The sequence below is a fragment of the Oncorhynchus gorbuscha genome, linkage group LG10 (assembly GCF_021184085.1).
Source record: "Oncorhynchus gorbuscha isolate QuinsamMale2020 ecotype Even-year linkage group LG10, OgorEven_v1.0, whole genome shotgun sequence".
Lineage (NCBI taxonomy): Eukaryota > Metazoa > Chordata > Actinopteri > Salmoniformes > Salmonidae > Oncorhynchus > Oncorhynchus gorbuscha.
The window spans coordinates 41456231-41476136 of NC_060182.1; the positions used below are offsets into that span (position 1 = coordinate 41456231).

The window sequence follows — 19906 nt, forward strand, 5'->3', positions numbered from 1 at the left end:
ACCCATGAGGCGGCGGACAATTGGCCCAGCGTCGTCCGGGTTAGAGGACGTTTTGGCCGGTAGGGATGTCCTTGTCCCATCACGCACTAGCGACTCCTGTGGTGGGCCGGGTGCAGTGCACGCTGACACTGTCGCCAGGTGTACGATGTTTCCTCCGGCACATTGGTGCGGCTTGCTTCCGGGTTAAGTGGACATTTTGTCAAGAAGCAGTGTGGCTAAATGTATAAAATGTGTATGTAAACAAAAGATGTTCTGTTTGATAATGTGTTTGGTAATGTTATACATATTGGTAAAGTGTTTAGTAGTCTGTTTTTCTGGTCTCCTTTGACAAGCCTGTAACACTTCGGGATCCTGAGTGGCGCAGCGGTCTAAGGCATTGCAGTGCTAGAAGCATCACCACAGACCCGGGTTAGATCCCGGGCTGTATCACAACCGGCCGTGATCGAGAGTCCCATAGCGCGGCTCACAATTGGCCCAGCGTCGTCCGGGTTAGGGAAGAGTTTGGCCGGGGTAGGCTGTCATTGTAAATAAGTACTTGTTCTTAACTGAATTACCTAGTTAAATAAAAGGTTAAAAAATAATAATAATAATTACATTAAGACAGCCTGTTTGATAATGTGTTTTGGTAATGTGCTGTAGAACTGCCTCTCCAGTCCCAGTTCCTGGCCCGTTTACTCACAGGCCACAGTCACAAGCCAAAGGCTTGTAAACAGATTAAGACGTGACCTCAACCAAACCATGAGACTGTTTTTACCCAGACACCTGTTAAGCGGAAGGTAAGCCAACGAGGCTAAAAGTCAGAGTCAGTCAAACAGTGCTTGACTCATTTTGTGTGCCGGTATGGTTTATATTTAGGTGCAGGAACACCACAATGCTTTTGAGCTATTATTTTATAAGAGGAACAGGAGCTCAAGCAGTAGAACATTTGATGTGCAGGTACTCAGCTTCGGTGAGCTCCTGCCAAAGTCAAGCACAGCAATAAGACAGTAAAACAAAAATCAACCACATGATATACAGACAGCAAAACATTTAGCTAACATACAGCATTGCCTAGTCGGTAAAGGGGAAACTACTCGGCTATGTGGGGCGGCAGGGTAGCCTAGTGGTTAGAGCGTTGGACTAGTAACCGAAAGGTTGCAAGTTCGAATCCCCGAGCTGACAAGGTACAAATCTGTCGTTCTGCCCCTGAACAGGCAGTTAATCCACTGTTCCTACGCCGTCATTGAAAATAAGAATTTGTTCTTAACTGACTTGCCTAGTAAAATAAAAGGTAAAATAAAAATAAAAATGTTACCAGTGAGGGGCCACATTCACATATGGTGCCTCCCCTTCTTACAATTTTTATATTTTATTTTACCTTTATTTAACTAACTAACTGTCAGTTAAGAAGAAGAAATTCTTATATATAATGACGGCCTAGGAACAGTGGGTGTACTGCCTTGTTCAGGGGTAGAACGACAGATTTTTACCTTGTTACCTTACTGGCCCAACGCTCTAACCACTACTCTTATGATAAGTGCTATGGGATCCTTAGTGACCACAGAGTCAGGACACCCTTTTAACGTCCCATCCGAAAGACGGAACCCTACACTGAGCAATGCATCAAACGTGTGTTTGTCCTTCACCTACGTTATCACATCGTATACTCCCAATTTGTTTGCTTTGCTGGAGAAATAAAGTGTGTAAATATTTTCATAGCCTAGTAGTTTTTGTAAACCACATATAGTATCGATTGTCTAATGTGTATTTAGTAGCTGGCCCGCGTACTGTGAAATGTGATTCTGGGTTCTGAGAATGCATACACTACCTTTCAAAAGTTTGGGGTCACTTGGAAATGTCCTTGTTTTTGAAAGAAAAGCACATTTTTTTGGTCTATTTTAAAATAACATCAAAGTGATCAGAAATACAGTGTAGACATGGTTAATGTTGTAAATGACTATTGAAGCTGGAAACGGCTGATTTTTTTATGGAAAATCTACATAGGCGCACAGAGGCCCATTATCAGCAACCATCATTCCTCTGTTCCAATGGCACGTTGTGTTAATCCAAGTTGATCCTTTTAAAATGATAATTGATCATTAGAAAACCCCTTTGCAATTATGTTAGCACAGCTGAAAACTGTTGTACTGATTAAAGAAGCAATAAAACTGGACTTCTTTAGACTAGTTGAGTATCTGGAGCATCAGCATTTCTGGGTTCGATTACAGGCTCAAAATGGCAAAAAACAAAGTACTTTCTTCTGAAACTAGTCAGTCTATTCTTGTTCTGAGAAATGAAGACTATTCCATGCGAGCAATTGATAAGAAACTGAAGATAATGCTGTGTACTACTCCCTTCATAGAACAGTACAAACTGGCTCTAACTAGAATAGAAAGAGGAGTGTGAGGCCCTGGTGCACAACTGAGCAAGAGGACAAGTACATTAGTGTGTCTAGTTTGAAAAACAAAAGGTCTCACAAGTCCTCAAATGGCAACTTAATTAAATGGTAACCGCAAAACACCAGTCTCAATGTTAACAGTGAAGAGGCGAATCCGGGATGCTGGCCTTCTAGGCAGAGTTGCAAAGAACAAGCCATCTCTCAGACTGGCCAATAAAAATAAAAAAATCAAGATGGGCAAAAGAACACAGACACTGGACAGAGGAACTCTGCCTAGAAGGCCAACATCCCGGAGTCGCCTCTTGACTTTGAGACTGGTGTTTTGCGGGTACTATTTATAAAAACACCACTGTAGCTCGGTCACCTTCCACCACAGATGCGGATGGCCAACATAGGCAGATGCGCTGAATTGCCCAAGCAAAAAAAAAACTGATCACATACATTTCGTCATGTAGTGTGACAGTACACCTGCTCGTCGAACATCTCATTCCAAAATCATGGGCATTAATATGCTGCTATAACAGCCTCTTCTGGGAAGGCTTTCCACTAGATGTTGGAACATTCCTGCGGAGACTTGCTTCCATTCAGCCACAAGAGCATTAGTGAGGTCGGGCACTGATGTTCGGTGATAAGGTCTGGCTCGCAGTCGGCGGTCCAATTCATCCCAAAGGTGTCTGATGGGGTTGAGGTCAGGGCTCTGTGCAGGCCAGTCAAGTTCTTCCACACCGATCTCGACAAACCATTTCTGTACGGACCTCGCTTTGTGCACGGAGGCATTGTCATGTTGAAACAGGAAAGGGCCTTCCCCAAACTGTTGCCACGAAGTTGGAAGCACAGAATCGTCTAGAATGTCATTGTATGCTGTAGTGTTAAATTTCCCTTCACTGGAACTAAGAGGCCTAGCCCGAACCATGAAAGACATCCCCAGACCATTATTCCTCCTCCACCAAACCTTACAGTTCACTCTATGCATTTGGGTAGGTAGTGTTCTCCTGGCATTTAGCAAACCCAGATTAGACCGTTGGACTGCCAGATGGTGAAGCGTGGTGCGGCTGCTCAACCATGTAAATCCATTTCATGAAGCTCCAAACGAACAGCTCGTGCTGACGTTGCTTCCAGCGGCAGTTTGGAACTCGGTAGTGAGTGTTGCAACCGAGGACAGAGGATTTTTACGGGCTACGCACTTCAGCACACGGCAGGCCAGTTCTTGTGTGGCCTACCACTTTGCGGCTGAGCCGCTGTTGCTCCTAGATGTTTCCATTTCACAATAATGGCACTTACAGTTGATCTGGCCAGCTGTAACAAGGCAGAAATTTGGATCAGCCAAATCTACTAATTTGAAGGAGTGTCCACATACTATACATACACAAAAGTATCTCTAGCTTAAACTGATGAATTTTAATGGTGATTTTATTATTATGTTACTTATATTGATTATTATGTTACTTATATTGGGTGAGTCAATAGACTTAAGGATTAATGACAAGGAGAGTTGATTCCCGTCTGAAGAGTTCAGGGAGCCTCTATGATCAATACTTAATTAACATCTAAAAATCACACTCTTGGGGTTTCGTTTCCAATTAACCAGCACCAGAAGATATTACGAGAGGCCGTTGGATGCATATCAAGTTGATGTTGAGTCTATAGGCTAAGCAATGGTGATTCACGAAGGGTGTTAGGCCAAATATAGACATTCAGATATTGTTCTGGTGTTAGCGGTCTGTACAGAGAGACAATTCTTTACCATAATGATCCTTATATATGTGCTGTAACATCTATGCTTGGAGACATGTATTTTGCCCTCAGAACAGCCTCAATTTGTCTTGGCATGGACTCCGCAAGATGTCGAAAGCGTTCCACAGGGATGCTGGCCTATGTTGTGTCAAGTTGGCTGGATGTTCTCTGGGTCCTTCTTAATTCACACGGGAAGCTGATGAGTGTGAAAACTCCAGCAACGTTGCAGTTCTTGACACAAACCAATGTGCCTGGCACCTACCTTCATACACCGCTCAAAGGCACTTAAATCTTGTGTCTTGCCCATTCACCCTCTGAATGGCACACACGCAATCCATGTCTTCATTGTCAAGGCTTAAAAATCCTTCTTTAAAATCTGTCTCCTCCCCTTCATCTACACTGATTGAAGTGACTTTAAAAAGTGAAACCAATAATGGATCGAAGCTTTGAGCTGGATTAACCTGGGTCAGTCTATGTCATGGAAAGAGCAGGTGGTTCCTAATGTTTTGTACTGTCCGTCTATGGCTGTCCAAGGAACGCTAGTTTACAAAGAGTGTTCTGTACAGGCCAGGGAGAAGACTGTCATTTATGATAATGAAGATCTTTGTTGGTGACATTTACATTTAACACAAATAACCACAGATCACAGTTATTGCAAGTAGACTCCTCCTTTGAAATAGCTGCTCTCAGCATAATCACTGCCAGAAAGAAAATAATAAGCGCAGGTGTGAGGGTGGCTACTTTGAAGAATCTCAAATATAACATCTCTTGATTTGTTTCAACACCTTTTTGTTTACTACATGATTCCATGTGTTATTTCATAGTTTTAATGTCTTCACTATTATTCTACAATGTAGAAAATAGTAAAAATAAAGAAAACCTTTGAATGAGTAGGTGTGTCCAAACTTTTGACTGGTACTGATTTCAAGTTTTCATAACAATCGGAAATCGGTATTTTCTTTATACCTTTATTTAACTAGGCAAGTCAGTTAAGAAAACATTCTTATTTTCAATGACGGCCTAGGAACGGTGGGTTAACTGCCTCGTTCAATAGTCCTATAATTCCTATAATAACTACAACCTAAAACTTCTTACCTGGGAATATTGAAGACTCATGTTAAAAGGAACCACCAGCTTTCATATGTTTTTTAATTTTATTTTACCTGTATTTAACCAGTTAAGAACATATTCTTATTTTCAATGACGGCCTGGGAACAGTGGGTTAACTGCCTGTTCAGGGGCAGAACGACAGATTTGTACCTTGTCAGCTCGGGGGTTTGAACTCGCAACCTTCCAGTTACTAGTCAACGCTCTAACCACTAGGCTACGCTGCCGCCCCTATATGTTCTCATGTTCTGAGCAAGGAACTGAAACGTTAGCTTTCTTACATAGCACTTTTACTTTCTTCTCCAACACTTTGTTTTTGCATTATTTAAACCAAATTGAACAGGTTTCATTATTTACTTGAGGCTAAATTGATTTTATTTATGTATTATATTAAGTTAAAATAAGTGTTCATTCAGTATTATTGTAATTGTCATTATTCATTTGTAATTAATTGGTATTGGATTTTTTGGTCCTCCAATAATCGGTATCGGCGTTGAAAAATCATAATCGGGCGATCTCTATACTGTATTTTTTTTTTTTTTCTTGCACTCACACCTGCTCCTTATAATGCACGCTCTTGGTAGCATTAGCTAGCTAAAACTCCGGTATTTTTAATCCTATAGCTTGTTCTCCATTTTCTTTGAGTAATGAGTCAACATGTTTTCTGAACTTTTATTCCCATGACTGATATAAAAAAAATCTCATGAGCAATATGTTTGGAAAATAAAATTGCAATCAAATCGCTGTACAAAGAATCTTGAGAATCGCAATACATTTGTATTGGTACCTCAGTATCGCAATAATATCGATTTGTGAGGTCCCTGGCAATTCCCAGCCCTACCAACCATACGTCATAACAATCAATGATTCGTATAACATCATGCTTTGCTGTGAGCTCACAATTCGATGAAAGGGGCCAAATGTCCATCGGGTCATGGTGCACCAGATATGGCCCTTGGGCCACAGTTTGACTATCACTAGCCTAGTTGAACACGTCTGGTCAATCTGGTCAAATCGATTCTAATCTGGACTAATAAATAATTGCAGGCTGGTTTTAATCAATTCCATTGTACTATTTTAGTCATGAATCAATAGTATGGATTGTACTTTTGCTGGTGCATTTCCTATCAACATAAATCTGAACTCTACTGGTGTGTAAAAGTTGGACGGTTTTCCATCAGGCTTCAGACTGAGATGTAAAGTTGAAGACAAAGAGCCAGCCACTCCCTCACAACTGGCCTCTTCTTCTTGCAATACTGAAACACTATCAACCTACTCAACTACTGCACCACTAACAACAACAATTCAGCCATTCATGTTTTTTTGTCAAATATGAACAAAATTGACTGTATGTCTCTTTAGTGTAAACTACCAATGGTATCTGAACCAGTCGACACAACGAAATGGTAGTGCTATGGGATTATCATGATTATGACCTTTGACTCCTACAGCGTAATCCAGTATAATCCAATCGAGGGGCTGAGCTGACTGAAAACGCATGATACCACATGTAACTAACTGGGTCTCCATACCATTTCTCCCCACTGGATTATAAAGAACACATATTTATTTAACTAGGCAAGTCCGTTAAGAACAAATTCTTATTTACAATGACGGACTACCCCGGCCAAACCATGATACCACATGTAAGTGACAGGGTCTCCAGACCTTGTTTCTCCCCACTGGACTATAAGGGCCCTTTAAGATCTGCCTTTCCTAAACTTTTCTGTGCTACGAGATTATCGTTGTGTGGTTGTTTGACCTTTGACTTTAATCCAATAATAGAGGGTCTCTTCTTCCCTTCACAGGTTCTGAGCTGAGTAAACACACACACACACAAAATACCTGTATTAATTTGTAACTAACGAAGATTAAAGCACCCAGAACCAAATCTCTCTTCACTCAGGCTCCAAATGGAGCCTGAGCCTCAGATGGTTGTTTGACCCCTCCTCTGGAAGGAAACAAACAACTGTGTTTGAGGCGCTTTTGATATATAAGCATTAACCCTGTGTGTGTGTGTGTGTGTGTGTGTGTGTGTGTGTGTGTGTGTGTGTGTGTGTGTGTGTGTGTGTGTGTGTGTGTGTGTGTGTGTGTGTGTGTGTGTGTGTGTGTGTGTGTGTGTGTGTGTGTGTGTGTGTGTGTGTGTGTGTGTGTGTGTGTGTGTGTGTGTGTGTGTGTGTGTGTGTGTGTGTGTGTGTGTTCATTAGTCAGTATGTTTGTGCGTGTGTGAGCATTAGTCCCTCTGTCTGTGTCTGGACAGGACATAAATACTAAGGAGAATCCCCAGGGGTCCAGGCTGCCTGCTGTTCTAAGAAGACACTTTAAATCACTCCGACATCCCTAACAATTGTCACATAGCAACCTTTTACTGCGGTAAAGCGGCCCTAAGCAACCTTTCACTGCTGTAAAGCGGACCTCAATGCAATTCCATCCACTGACTGGTCAGAACCGGTCATTCCTGGACAGTTTACTTCTGCTACACTAGACTCTGTAGGCTAGACTAGCTTCATCCCCTTGCTGGCTGGCTCATTCCAAACACGCACGCACGCACACATGCACACAGATACCAACCAACTGCACACAGACACTCTCTGACACAAATACATTCCCAAAACACACACAGGGTGGATTTGGGCTGAGCTGGATTGGGTTAGGCCAGTCTGGGTTCAGTGGGCTGACAGGACTGGAGAGGGTTGGGGTGGGTTTGTGTGGGTTCCTGCCCCAGCCCAGACCGCCCCAGACCAGTTAGTTGTGCTGTCGGTGCAGGATTTTTGTTCCCGCCTGACAGGCACCCACTGTAATTAACTCCCTGGATCACTCTGTATACTCACTCTGACAGACAACGAGAGAGACAAAGAGAGGAGGGGGGGAGTGGCATACACACACACAAACACGCAATTACACGCACACCGATGAACGTTCTTAGCTAATGAATGTGGTAAATTAGAGCTGAAAGCTGAAATGTTAGCCTGGGGGATATATAGAGTTGCCCTTTTAGCAGGGAATTTGTGAGGTGAAGGGTGAGGAAGGAGGAGTGAAATGAGGGAGAGGAAAGAAGAGCCGCTGTGACTGAGACAGTGTCCGCACTGTGAACTTCCCTCACCTATTCTCTCTTTCAAGGTGCATTAGCAGAGCTAATCCCTGTTTCTGGAGTGATTCTCTGTGTGGGTGTGAGGACAGGACCTCACTTAGAGTGTGTCTCACGTACAACATGCATAATGTGTGTATGTTTGCTGTTGTGTATACATGTTATTGTGTCAACTACCTCACAAGTATCTTCATCATCAACACCTGTCCTTTACGTAACAGAGTTAACAGGACCAGGGAGCAGCAGGGATGAAATGCAGGCCATGAGATATAGTGATTGTATTATCTGTGCCAGTGGATCCATCTGTGTGTGACCAGACAAGGATGTGTTTTTGTGCGTGTGTTAGGTTAGTATTAGCCACACAGCCACTCTCTGGGAGTGATGCCATGTTAATCCTCTTTTTGGCTCATCAGTCTCTAACTCAGTCATTCTACCTCTTATTATCCCTCTATCTCCCATGCTTTCTCCTTCCATCCCCTTCTCCATCCCTCCCTCCCACCCATGCCCTCCTTCCATCCCGCTCTCTCCCTCTCTCCCTCCCTCCCTCCCTCCCTCCCTCCCTCCCCTCCCTCCCTCCCTCTCTCAACAGTTTTCATGAGTTGGAATAGGCCTACAGTGGGATAAAAAAAACACTGCTTTCATTACTTGAGATAAGGGACAGAGCAGAATACGTACAATACTAGTGCAGGTTTCCTTCTCTGGTGGTACAATAAACATGACCAGAGGACTTGCTGTGGGGACGTGCTGCGTTCCAGTTCATCCCAAAGGTGTTGGTCAGGGCTCTGTGCAGGCCAGTCAGAGCCCAGTCGAGTTCTTCCACACCAATCTCAACAAACCATTTCTGTATGGACCTTGCTTTGTGCACAGGGACATTGTCATGCTGAAACAGGAAAGGGCCTTCCCCAAACTCCATTGAACGCGTTTCCACTTCTCCAGTCCAATTACGGCAAGCTTTACAACACTCCAGCCAACACTTGGCATTGCGCATGATGAGCTTAGGCTTGTGTGCAGATGTTCGGCAATGGAAACCCATTTCATGAAGCTCCCGACGAACAGTTATTGTGCTTTCAGAGGCAGTTTGGAACTCGGTATTGAGTGCTGCAACTGAGGACAGACGCTACATTTTGACCCGCTACGCACTTCAGCAATAGGCGGTCCCGTTTTATGAGCTTGTGTAGCCTACCACTTCGCGGCTGAGCCGTTGTTGCTCCTAGACGTTTCCACTTCACAATGACAGCACTTACAGTTGACTGGGGCAGCTCTAGCAGGGCAGAAATTTGACAAACTGACTTGTTCGAAAGGTGGCATCCTATGATGGTGACACGTTGAAAGTCGCTGAGCCTTTCAGTACAGACCATTCTACTTCCAATGTTTGTCTATGGAGACTGCATGGCTGTGTGCATGATTTTATACACCTGCCAAATCCACTAATTTGAAGGGGTGTCCACAGAGGTTGACCGATTAATCGGTGTGGCCGATTAATTAGGGCCGATTTCAAATTGACATAACAATCGGTAATCGGCCTTTTTGGACATCGATTATGACCGATTATATTGCAATCCACGAGAAAACTGTGTGGCAGCCACGAGTGCAGCGTCAAAAGGAGCCAAGGTAAGTTGCTACTTATCTTGTAAAAAAAACACAAAAAAACAATCTTCACATGATCACTAGTTAACTACACATGGTTGATGATATTACTAGGTTAACTAGCTTGTCCTGCATTGCATATAATCAATGCAGTGCCTGTTAATTTATCATCGAATCACAACCTACTTCAACTTTGCCAAACGGGTGATGATTTAACATAAGCGCATTTGTGAAAAAAAGCACATTCGTTGCACAAATGTACCTAACCATAAACATCAATGCCTTTCTTAAAATCAATACACGGAAGTATATATGTTTTAAACCTGCATATTTAGTTCAAATAAATGCATATCAGCAGGCAATATTAACTAGGGAAATTGGGTCACTTCTCTTGCGTTCAGTGCAAGCAGAGTCATGGTATATGCAAATCAAATCAAAATCAAATCAAATTTATTTATATAGCCCTTCGTACATCAGCTGATATCTCAAAGTGCTGTACAGAAACCCAGCCTAAAACCCCAAACAGCAAACAATGCAGGTGTAAAAGCACGGTGGCTAGGAAAAACTCCCTAGAAAGGCCAAAACCTAGGAAGAAACCTAGAGAGGAACCGGGCTATGTGGGGTGGCCAGTCCTCTTCTGGCTGTGCCGGGTAGAGATTATAACAGAACATGACCAAGATGTTCAAATGTTCATAAATGACCAGCATGGTCAAATAATAATAAGGCAGAACAGTTGAAACTGGAGCAGCAGCACAGTCAGGTGGACTGGGGACAGCAAGGAGCCATCATGTCAGGTAGTCCTGGGGCAACAGTTTGGGCCGCCTGACACATTGCGAACTATGTTTCTTCCTAACAAAGACCGTAATTAATTTTCCAGAATTTTACGTAATTATGACATAACATTGAAGGTTATGTAATGTAACAGCAATATTTAGACTTAGGGTTGCCACCCGTTCGACAAAATACGGAATGGTTCCGTATTTCATTGAAAGAACAAACGTTTTGTTTTCTAAATGATAGTTTTCGGATTTGACCATATTAATGACCAAAGGCTCGTATTTCTGTGTGTTTATTATATTTAAGTCTATGATTTGATATTTGATAGAGCAGTCTGACTGAGCGGTGGTAGGCAGCAGCAGGCTCGTAAGCATTCATTGAAACAGCACTTTACTGCGTTTGCGAGCAACTCTTCGCAATGCTTGAAGCACAGCGCTGTTTATGACTTCAAGCCTATCAACTCCCAATATGAGGCTGGCATTTCTAAAGTGCCTATAACAACATCCAATAGTCAAAGGTATATGAAATACAAATGGTATAGAGAGAAATCAACACGTCATAATTCCCATTACTACAACATAAAACTTCTTACCAGGTAATATTGAAGAACTGGGAATATTGAACCACCAACTTTCATGTGTTCTCATGTTCTGAGCAAGGAAGTTAAACGTTAGCTTTTTTTACATGGTGCATATCACACTTTTACTTTCTTCTCCAACACCGTGTTTTTGCATTATTTAAAACAAATTGAACACGTTTCATTATTTATTTGAGACCATATAGATTTTATGTATTATATTAAGTGAAAATAACAGTATTGTTGTAATTGTCATTATTTAAATAAATAAATAAATAAATATATATATATATACACATATATACATTTAAATATATATATTTATATATATATATTTTATATATATAAAAATCGTCCGATTAATCGGTATCGGCTTTTTTTGGTCCTCCAATAATCTGTATCAGCGTTGAAAAATCATAATCGGTTAACCTCTAGTCTACATACCATGTCGTGTGTAGGCTATGCCATATGTATTAGCTAATATGCATATTCAGCTGTTGTTTTTAAACCACCATTCTAGCATACATGACACACACAAAAATCTGTCTAACTACATGCTTTGATTTGTGTTTCTATGCAAATAATATAATTTAACATTTCTTTAAGCCTGCAGCTAGTTGATTGAAATTAGACAATCATGCCAAAACATGATTCAAAGTTGCAGGGGCACAACATTGGTTATAGAAGTTGATGGGACATGTCCCCCCCCATCCCCAGGGAAAGTTGCACCCCTGCAAAATTGAATTCGCTGAGACACAGCTAATGAAACACTAGCTTCCTGTGCAGGCACATTGACGTTTACAGTATTAGCTGGCTAGGCTAGTCAACATTTGCTAGCTTTCAAGAAATTGGCTAAATGGTCAATGAAGTTACTTCTTCATATGATCAAGACCATTCGTATTGCATGCTGCATAATTCAAGTTCACTCAAACAGATATCTTATTTCAGTCTTTGGGAGCGAATGTTAGTTCATCTTGACACACAGACAGCAGATCAGAGGCTGTTTACATCTTAGAAGCAGGCCATTGGCTGCCTTTATCAAAAGGGGTATGTACAGGAGTTCTGATTGGTTCCAAGTTTAGCAGTTTGCAAATTTGCTTGAGCTAGACAGTGTTGAAATATACTTTTTCTGATGGTGAATTGAAGGTGCCAACATATTTTACAGCAGAATATTTCATTGTCAATTTTAAATCAGCTCCTCGCTCGACATCGATCAACTACCTCGTCTTCGGCCCACCACCTTATGGTAACACACCCAGCTAGCACATATAATATATGTGTATTTCGCCCACTGAGACGGGAGATCGTACTTGTGCCCACACACTTCCTACTGTGTCTCCCCTGCTCATCCATCTTCATGTTTACTTCAAAACTGACTGAATGAAGCAAAAAAACATATATATTTTAAAAAGCGATACTCTAAAACAGGGACAGAGCTGAAAGGTGCGGGAGAGCAATTGAGGTGGTTAGTCCTACAAACAGTGCTCTAACACAGGGTTAAGGTAAATTCCATTTCAATTCAGGGAATTGCTTTTCAATGAGGAAATGGAAATTGAATTGACCCCACCTACACCCTGGCTCTAAGACAATGTATCCCAAATGACACCCTATCCCCTATGGACCCTGGTCAAAAGTAAGTGCCCTACACAGGGAGCCATTTGGGATACATTTGGCAAGCAGACACAGAGATTGGACATGGCTGCTGTTTAGCATTAGCTACAAAAGATTAGCTCCAAAGCCAACACATGACTGACCAGCGTAAACTAGCCTACTAGCCTTTTCACACAAAGACACCAAACAAGTCCGCTGCCGAATCACACAGCTTCTCTTTTGTGTCTGTGAACAGTACATAGTGAGACAAGTTTATTTTCTTGTCTCCCGCAAGTTGAGCCAAGCCGTTTGACGTCGTTGGTTGTTGCTCCCTGTTGCTTGACAGCGTCATTAAATCACAAGCTGCTCCGCCGTGTAAAGGGTTCAGCCTTGCTCAGGTGAGAGTATAATCCCACTTTTAGCTCGTCACCCCTTCAGTGCCAATAAACGACAGTTAACAGAGTCCGAGTCCCCTACGGAAATGGTCATTCTCAAGGCTACAGATCCTCTTTCGCTACATAGAATGTGTACCAGTAGGCCTGTTCACCTTATCCTTCATCTCAATCTCAACCTCTTGGTGAGGTTGGTTCTCATTAGGGCTATTGTTCCGCTTTCCCTACCTGTACACACACACACACCTACTGTCAGGAAGTCACCGTGACAACTGGATTTTTTTTTTTACAGTGTAGGGCCCTGTTCAAAAAGTAGTGCACTGTGTAGGAAATAGGGTGCCATTTTGGGATGTAGAGTATACCTACTCTACTCAACCATTATTTATATGTTTCCTGGGTACAGTTGCTCCATTTTCTCTCCCATTGCTTCTGTCATTCAACCCAACCTGAGTGCAACAAAACGTACACATTCTTTCTCTCTTGTATTTCCTTCCCCTCTTCTCACCCCTATCTCTGTCTATGTCTCCAGTGTGCTGCAGTGAGTCTCAAGCTTCATCCCAAATTGCACCCTATTCCCCATTTCACGCACCAGTTTTGACCTGGGCACATAGAGCTCTGCTCAAAAATAAGGCCCTAGTCAAAATGAGTGGACTATGTAGGGAAAAGGGTGCCATTGGGGATGAACCGGTCTCCAATGTGCTGTAGTGAGTCAGTCTCACAGTCTGAATAGCAAACAGACAACAGGCTGAGATTTTCCCAGGGAGGAGAGAGAAGAGAAGCTCCAGGGAAGACTTCAAATGACTGTTTCATTATATGAGTCAAGCAACTCTGTGTCAGTGTGTAACTCGATGCAAAACTAATAACTATATATTTTTCCAATAGCCCAGTGAAAACAACACAATATATTGTTACCATTATCATTCCCAGGATGTTTGGCAAGGTGGGGGGATATGTCCCCCTTGGGAAGCTGGATCATTTTGTCTTTTTAAAAACACCTGTAAAAGCCATTTTCTGCAATCAAGAACCTATGACACAACTATAGAGTTCCTATATATTATTATAATGGTTCTGTGTGTAATTCTATGGATAGAACTAGTACCATGACCTGCATAGAGTAATGTACAGTATTCTCACCTGTAGTTCGCACCAGGCAACCTCCACCCAGGTCTCAGTGTCCAGGCCTTTATAAACGGTCTTGAAGGCACCCCTCCCCAGCTCAATGTCAAACTTCAGAAACCTCCCCCCCGGCGAGGTGGCCACGGCCTTCATCTCTGCCTCCTCCTCCTGCTCCCGGTCTCGCTCCTTCCCCGTCTGGGGTGGGGCGGAAGAGGGGGTGTCCTTGGCCCCGGGGTCCTGGGTGGAGCTTAGGCTGGATGGGCCGTGGTCGGCCGTGTCATGTCCCAGGGCTGCAGAGGCGGCGGTAGCGGCCTGGGCGCCACCGAGGGTGATGACTGAGTCCAGGTGGGGGGCGGAGTGGGAGACAACTGGGGGATCCGCTACCACATCGTCCTCCTCACAGATCTCCACACTCTTCCTGAAGAAACGCTTCTCTCTCCTCAGTCTCGGCCCGTGACCCCCTGACCTTGAAGCCGCCGCAGTCGCAGCCGGGGACGAGGGTGTGGAGAGAGACATGGGTTTAACCGCCAGGGGCTCCACTTCCTTACTGTCCCTGGTCTCTCCGGACCCTCCACCCCTTCCACCGCCGCCTCTTGTCTCCCCTCCCTGTACGGTTCTCCTCTCCTGGGTCTGGGAGGAGAGGAAGTCTGAGGGGGTGCTGTGCGTCCTCTCCCTCCTGCTGCTCTCCTGGTCCGTCTCCTCCCGTGCGCCAACAGGTTTCTCCGAAGAGTCCTCTGTCCCTGTGGGTTCCCCAGGGTCCGTCGCCATGGGGATGCGCCGCCTCCTCCTCCCCGTCCTCTCCTCCGACCCTTTGGTTCTCCTTCAGTCCCCGTCTCTCCTCTCTTTTGTGGTCCTCTTCTTACCCACCTTCTAGGTTCTCTGGCTGCTGTTCTTCCAGCGTTTCTGGTGACTACACGACTGGGCCCTGCCACTAGAGTAGACTCCCTCCTTCTCTCTTCTCTCCTTTCTTTAGTCTTTACAGAGGTAACGGATAAGCAGCACAGTGCTTCTTTTCTCCACCCGACCAATACTAACTTTCGATCCTTACTTTCCTTCTCTCCATCTCCTAAAGTACATTGCCTTTCCCCTGCACTTTCTGAGGGTACCTCAATAAAGCTTCACCTCAGCCAACCTATATACACACAAACACAGGCCAAGGAAAGTCTTTCAAGTCTCTGGGAGAGAGGGAAGTTAGTGTCCCTTCCCTCCTTTTCTGGATAAATCCCTCCTTCAAAGTGTAAAAGGTGAATCTCCTCAGGTAAATTCTGTGAAGAAAACAAACAAATAAAAACACATTAATATTCAGCAGGCTAGTGAGATGTGAATAACTTTCCACTGTAAAAGTCATATTTGTGCATATTTAAAGCATTAATTTCCAAGAAGAACAGTTTGACTTCGACATTTGAGAATGTTTTAGTTTGATGTTCTGGTCAGAAAGGGGACACACACGACAGAAGAGTTTCAGAGGCACAGAGAGGGCAGGCCTGGGAGGATTCTGAAGAATCAATAAATGTTTTTTTCTGGGACTCTATACTCATTTCCACAGTCAATACTGACTGTCAAAGGTCAGTGTCTAAAATCATACCAAATCCGATGTTCTTCATTAAAATGGGGAAATGTTCATACAAGCCTTGGAGGAAAAGGTTCCATCATTTTGAATGTAACCAATTCCTAATAGCACACTTTAAATACTGCCTGGTTAACACCAATTTATGGTGTTATTCCCAGGCATTTCCCCAGTGTCTATTCCACCTCAAGTGTTGATTGCCTTTTTTGCAAGGGACTGGAACAGGGAATTTCTTTGCAATGCATTTTTTTTTTATTCCTGCCGTTTGTGTTGTATCCAGCCAAACTTGATATTTTAAAAATCACAGAAAGCCTTTATTTCGCAGCCAGCCGAAACCGAGATAAAGGTCCACTCAGTGTCAACCATCATAATAAGCCTGCTGAAGAAATCCTCTAGTAATTGGATACTGGCTAATACTTCATGTTGGACGAAATAGTCAAAGATGGCATTATTCCCAGTGTTTGTGGGTAAATGATGAAGACCGTAAGGTGATTAATTATGTTAATTAGATAGCGTAAGCACAGGCCATGCCACAAGTCTCCCAAGTATGGTCAGACTTGAGATGTTTATGGCCTACTTTGAGAAAAAAAAATCAAAAACCTTGATGACAGCCTAAACTCCGTTAAGGGCTACAGTAGCATTGCTGATTCAACTAAGGAAATTGCAGTTTCCTACAGCCCAGCACCCCCTAAAGTGTTGCGCATGACTCCATAAACTATTTCAACTAAGGAATCTTTAATTGAAGACGATCATGCCCAGCTTTGCGTTAATCAGCTTGCCAATCGGAAGTTTATGAGTGTGTTGCAACTGTAGTTGTGTTCAGTGAAGACCATTAAATCAATATAGTGGTGCTAGATCCTATTGTGATGATACAAAAAAACTGGATAGATGAGGCGGTATTATGGACCATTTCTGCATGATTCATGAGCAGAGGGGGATAAACTGTATCACAAATGGCACCCTATTCCCTATATACAACCCTGGTCAAATGAGCTCTGGTCAAATGCAGTGCACTATAAAGGGAATAGGGTGCTACTTCAGACACAACCCTAATCAAATTGAACTGGAGTGAACGCCACAGATCGGTACAATGGGGGTAATATATGTAGAGTACACACATTCATCATAATCATTATCGTCAGCACAGCAACACTGCCCAGGCAGTTAGTAAGGCATGTCATTTTGTGCCCGCCAATATACTTCATTAATTTATTCAATGACAGTCAGTAGGGCTGGCTAAGTGAATTTGAATCGCCCATCAATGGTGTCCACTTCCACCAGACAGACAGTGAGTGAAACTGATCAGACGGGATCTCCACTACTAACACACAACCTTCTATAGAGGGGTAATAGATTACCACACACAGATGGAGGATCTTAATTTGATCTTTTATTGCTGAGAATTTTCCTGCAAAGCAAGAAATACAGATTAACTTTGTGATTTACATAAATTCACTTAAAACCCACACTAACACTAATTATATTAACAAGAATGCACTTTTCGTGTAGCCTACTTTTGGCCAGCTAATAGCCTAACCACCAATCAAGCAACATTATGTACTAAATGTTCAAATGCTGTTGCTGCAGGATTTTTATTTTGCTGTGCCAATTTAGGTCAAATTAAGATTAGGGACGCACATTTTGGGGAGTATTCAGGGATGGAAACTTTCCACAGGAATATATGGGAATTAACAGGCATATCTGCGAATTAATGGAAATAAATGAAAATTAACATTAATACCATTTAAATGGAGATGTTTTTTGTACCAGATCATATGGAGAAAGAAACCAACATTTTACCTTGAATAAATCCTTCCAATAGAAATAAAAACAACTTTTTTTGTTACGAATTTAACTTTAATTAAACGAGTTGACTCTTCACATGGGATGATTTCATTGAACAAAAAAATAAAGGGAATATTGAATGATCCATCGCATCTCCCAAAAACGTTTTCAACATACATCTCTAAAATGATAGTCTAGAAACTAAAGCTTTGGTTGTCTTCCTCTCAGGCTTCCATGTCTTCTCCCTGGACCTCCTCAATGTCCACCTCTTGAACATAAGACTTTGAGGCCTCATCTTCACTGTCACTTTCCAACCTTGTTGAGGATGGTTCGTTGTCAGGCTCAAAAAGCCTCAAATTTGCCCAGATGGCCACCCATTTTTAAACCCTTGTATTGGTCAGCCTGTTGCGTGCTTTGGTGTGTGCGTTCCCAAACAAGGACCAGTTGCGCTCTGAGGCGGCTGATGTTGGTGGGATTTGGAGGATGATGGAGGCAACAGGGGAAAGAGCCTCAGATTCACAAAGTCCCTTCCACCAGGTGGCTGATGAGATATGTTGGCACGACTGCCATATTGCATCTCCAGCTCAAAACCCTTGCTTGGAAGTGTACTTTGCCAGACTGCGAAGAACCTTGTCCTCATCCAGGCCAAGGTGGCGAGACACTGTAGTGATGAGACTATAGGCCTTGTTGATCTCTGCACCAGACAGGGTGCTCTTGCCAGCATACTTGGGTTCAAACATGTATGCTGTGGCGTGTATGGGCTTCAGGCAGAAGTCTTTAGGCTTTTTGATGTATTTCAGAACTGCTTTTTCCTCTGCTTGGAGCAACAGTGAAGTGGGCAGGGCAGTACGGATTTCTTCTCTTACATCTGCAAGCAGAGTCTGAACATCAGACAGGATGGCATTCTCTCCCTCAATCCGTGCAATGGCTCATGCTATAGGTTTCCTCAGGAATTTCAGGCTGCTTACCACTCTCTCCCAAAATACATCATCCAGGAGGATCCTCTTGATGGGGCTGTCCATATCAGCAGACTGTGATATGGCCATTTCTTGGAGAGACTCCTTCCCCTCCAGGAGACTGTCAAACATGATGACAACACCACCCCAATGGGTGATGCTGGGCAGCTTCAATGTGGTGCTCTTATTCTTCTCATTTTGCTTGGTGAGGTAAGATTGCTGCTATAACTTTATGACCCCATACCTAACCATTTCCTTGGCTCGCTTGTAGAGTTTATCCATTGTTTTCAGTGCCATGGTGTCCTTGAGGAGCAGATTCAATGCATGAGCAGCACAGCCAAAGGGTGTGATGTGAGGGTAGGACTCCTCCACTTTAGAACAAGCAGCCTTCATGTTCACAGCATTGTCTGTCACCAGTGCAAATACCTTCTGCGGTCCAAGGTCATTGATGACTGCCTTCAGCTCATCTGCAATGTAGAGACCGGTGTGTCTGTTGTCCCTTGTGTCTATGCGCTTGTAGAATACTGGTTGAGATGTAGTTCATTATTCCTTGTCCACGAACATTCGACCACCCATCAGAAATGATTGCAATACAGTCTGCTTTCTCTAGAATTTGCTTGACCTTCACTTGAACTCTGTTGAACTCTGCATCCAGCAAATGAGTAGATAAAGCATGTGTGGTTGGAGGGGTGTATGCTGGGTGAAGAACATTGAGAAATCTCTTCCAATACACATTGTCTGTGAGCATCAGAGGTGAAACAGTTGCATACACAGCCTCGAGAAAGACATTCATCAGCATTTATCTGACTACGTTCCTCCATTGATTCAAAAACACTTCGGATTCCAGGAAGACCATGAGCTGTTTCTATCGATAAGGTGTCTGATTCCTCATTTTCCCCTTGAATAGAAGTAGAGGGACTTTTGTCAGAGGTTGCTTGTTGCGAGTGCTGAGGGAACTTTATGCACTTGGCCAGATGATTCTGCATCTTTGTTGCATTCTTCACATATGATTTCGCACAGTATTTGCAAATGTACACAGCGTTTCCTTCTACATTAGCTGCAGTGAAATGTCTCCACACATTAGATAGTGCCGGTGGCATTTTCCTATAAAGATTAGGAAAAAATGATTTTTAAAAAACTAATACAATTCCATGTACAGATAAATAGTTCTCATTAGTGTGCAAGATCTTGAAAATCAGCTGTACATGTGATGGAAGAATGCACTGTGCATGCAGAGGGTTGCAATTCCATTG

At 43.1% G+C, this 19906-nt stretch overlaps 1 protein-coding gene across 1 annotated transcript in view; it reads right to left on the reverse strand.

The window, feature by feature from the left end:
* Nucleotides 1–19906, reverse strand: part of LOC124046893 — a 75137-nt gene that overhangs the window by 43169 nt on the left and 12062 nt on the right. The window contains exon 2 of the mRNA XM_046367667.1: nucleotides 14364–15610. Coding sequence (XP_046223623.1) covers nucleotides 14364–15113 — 750 coding nt within the window. The 5' untranslated portion in view covers nucleotides 15114–15610. The remainder of the gene's footprint in view (nucleotides 1–14363; nucleotides 15611–19906) is intronic.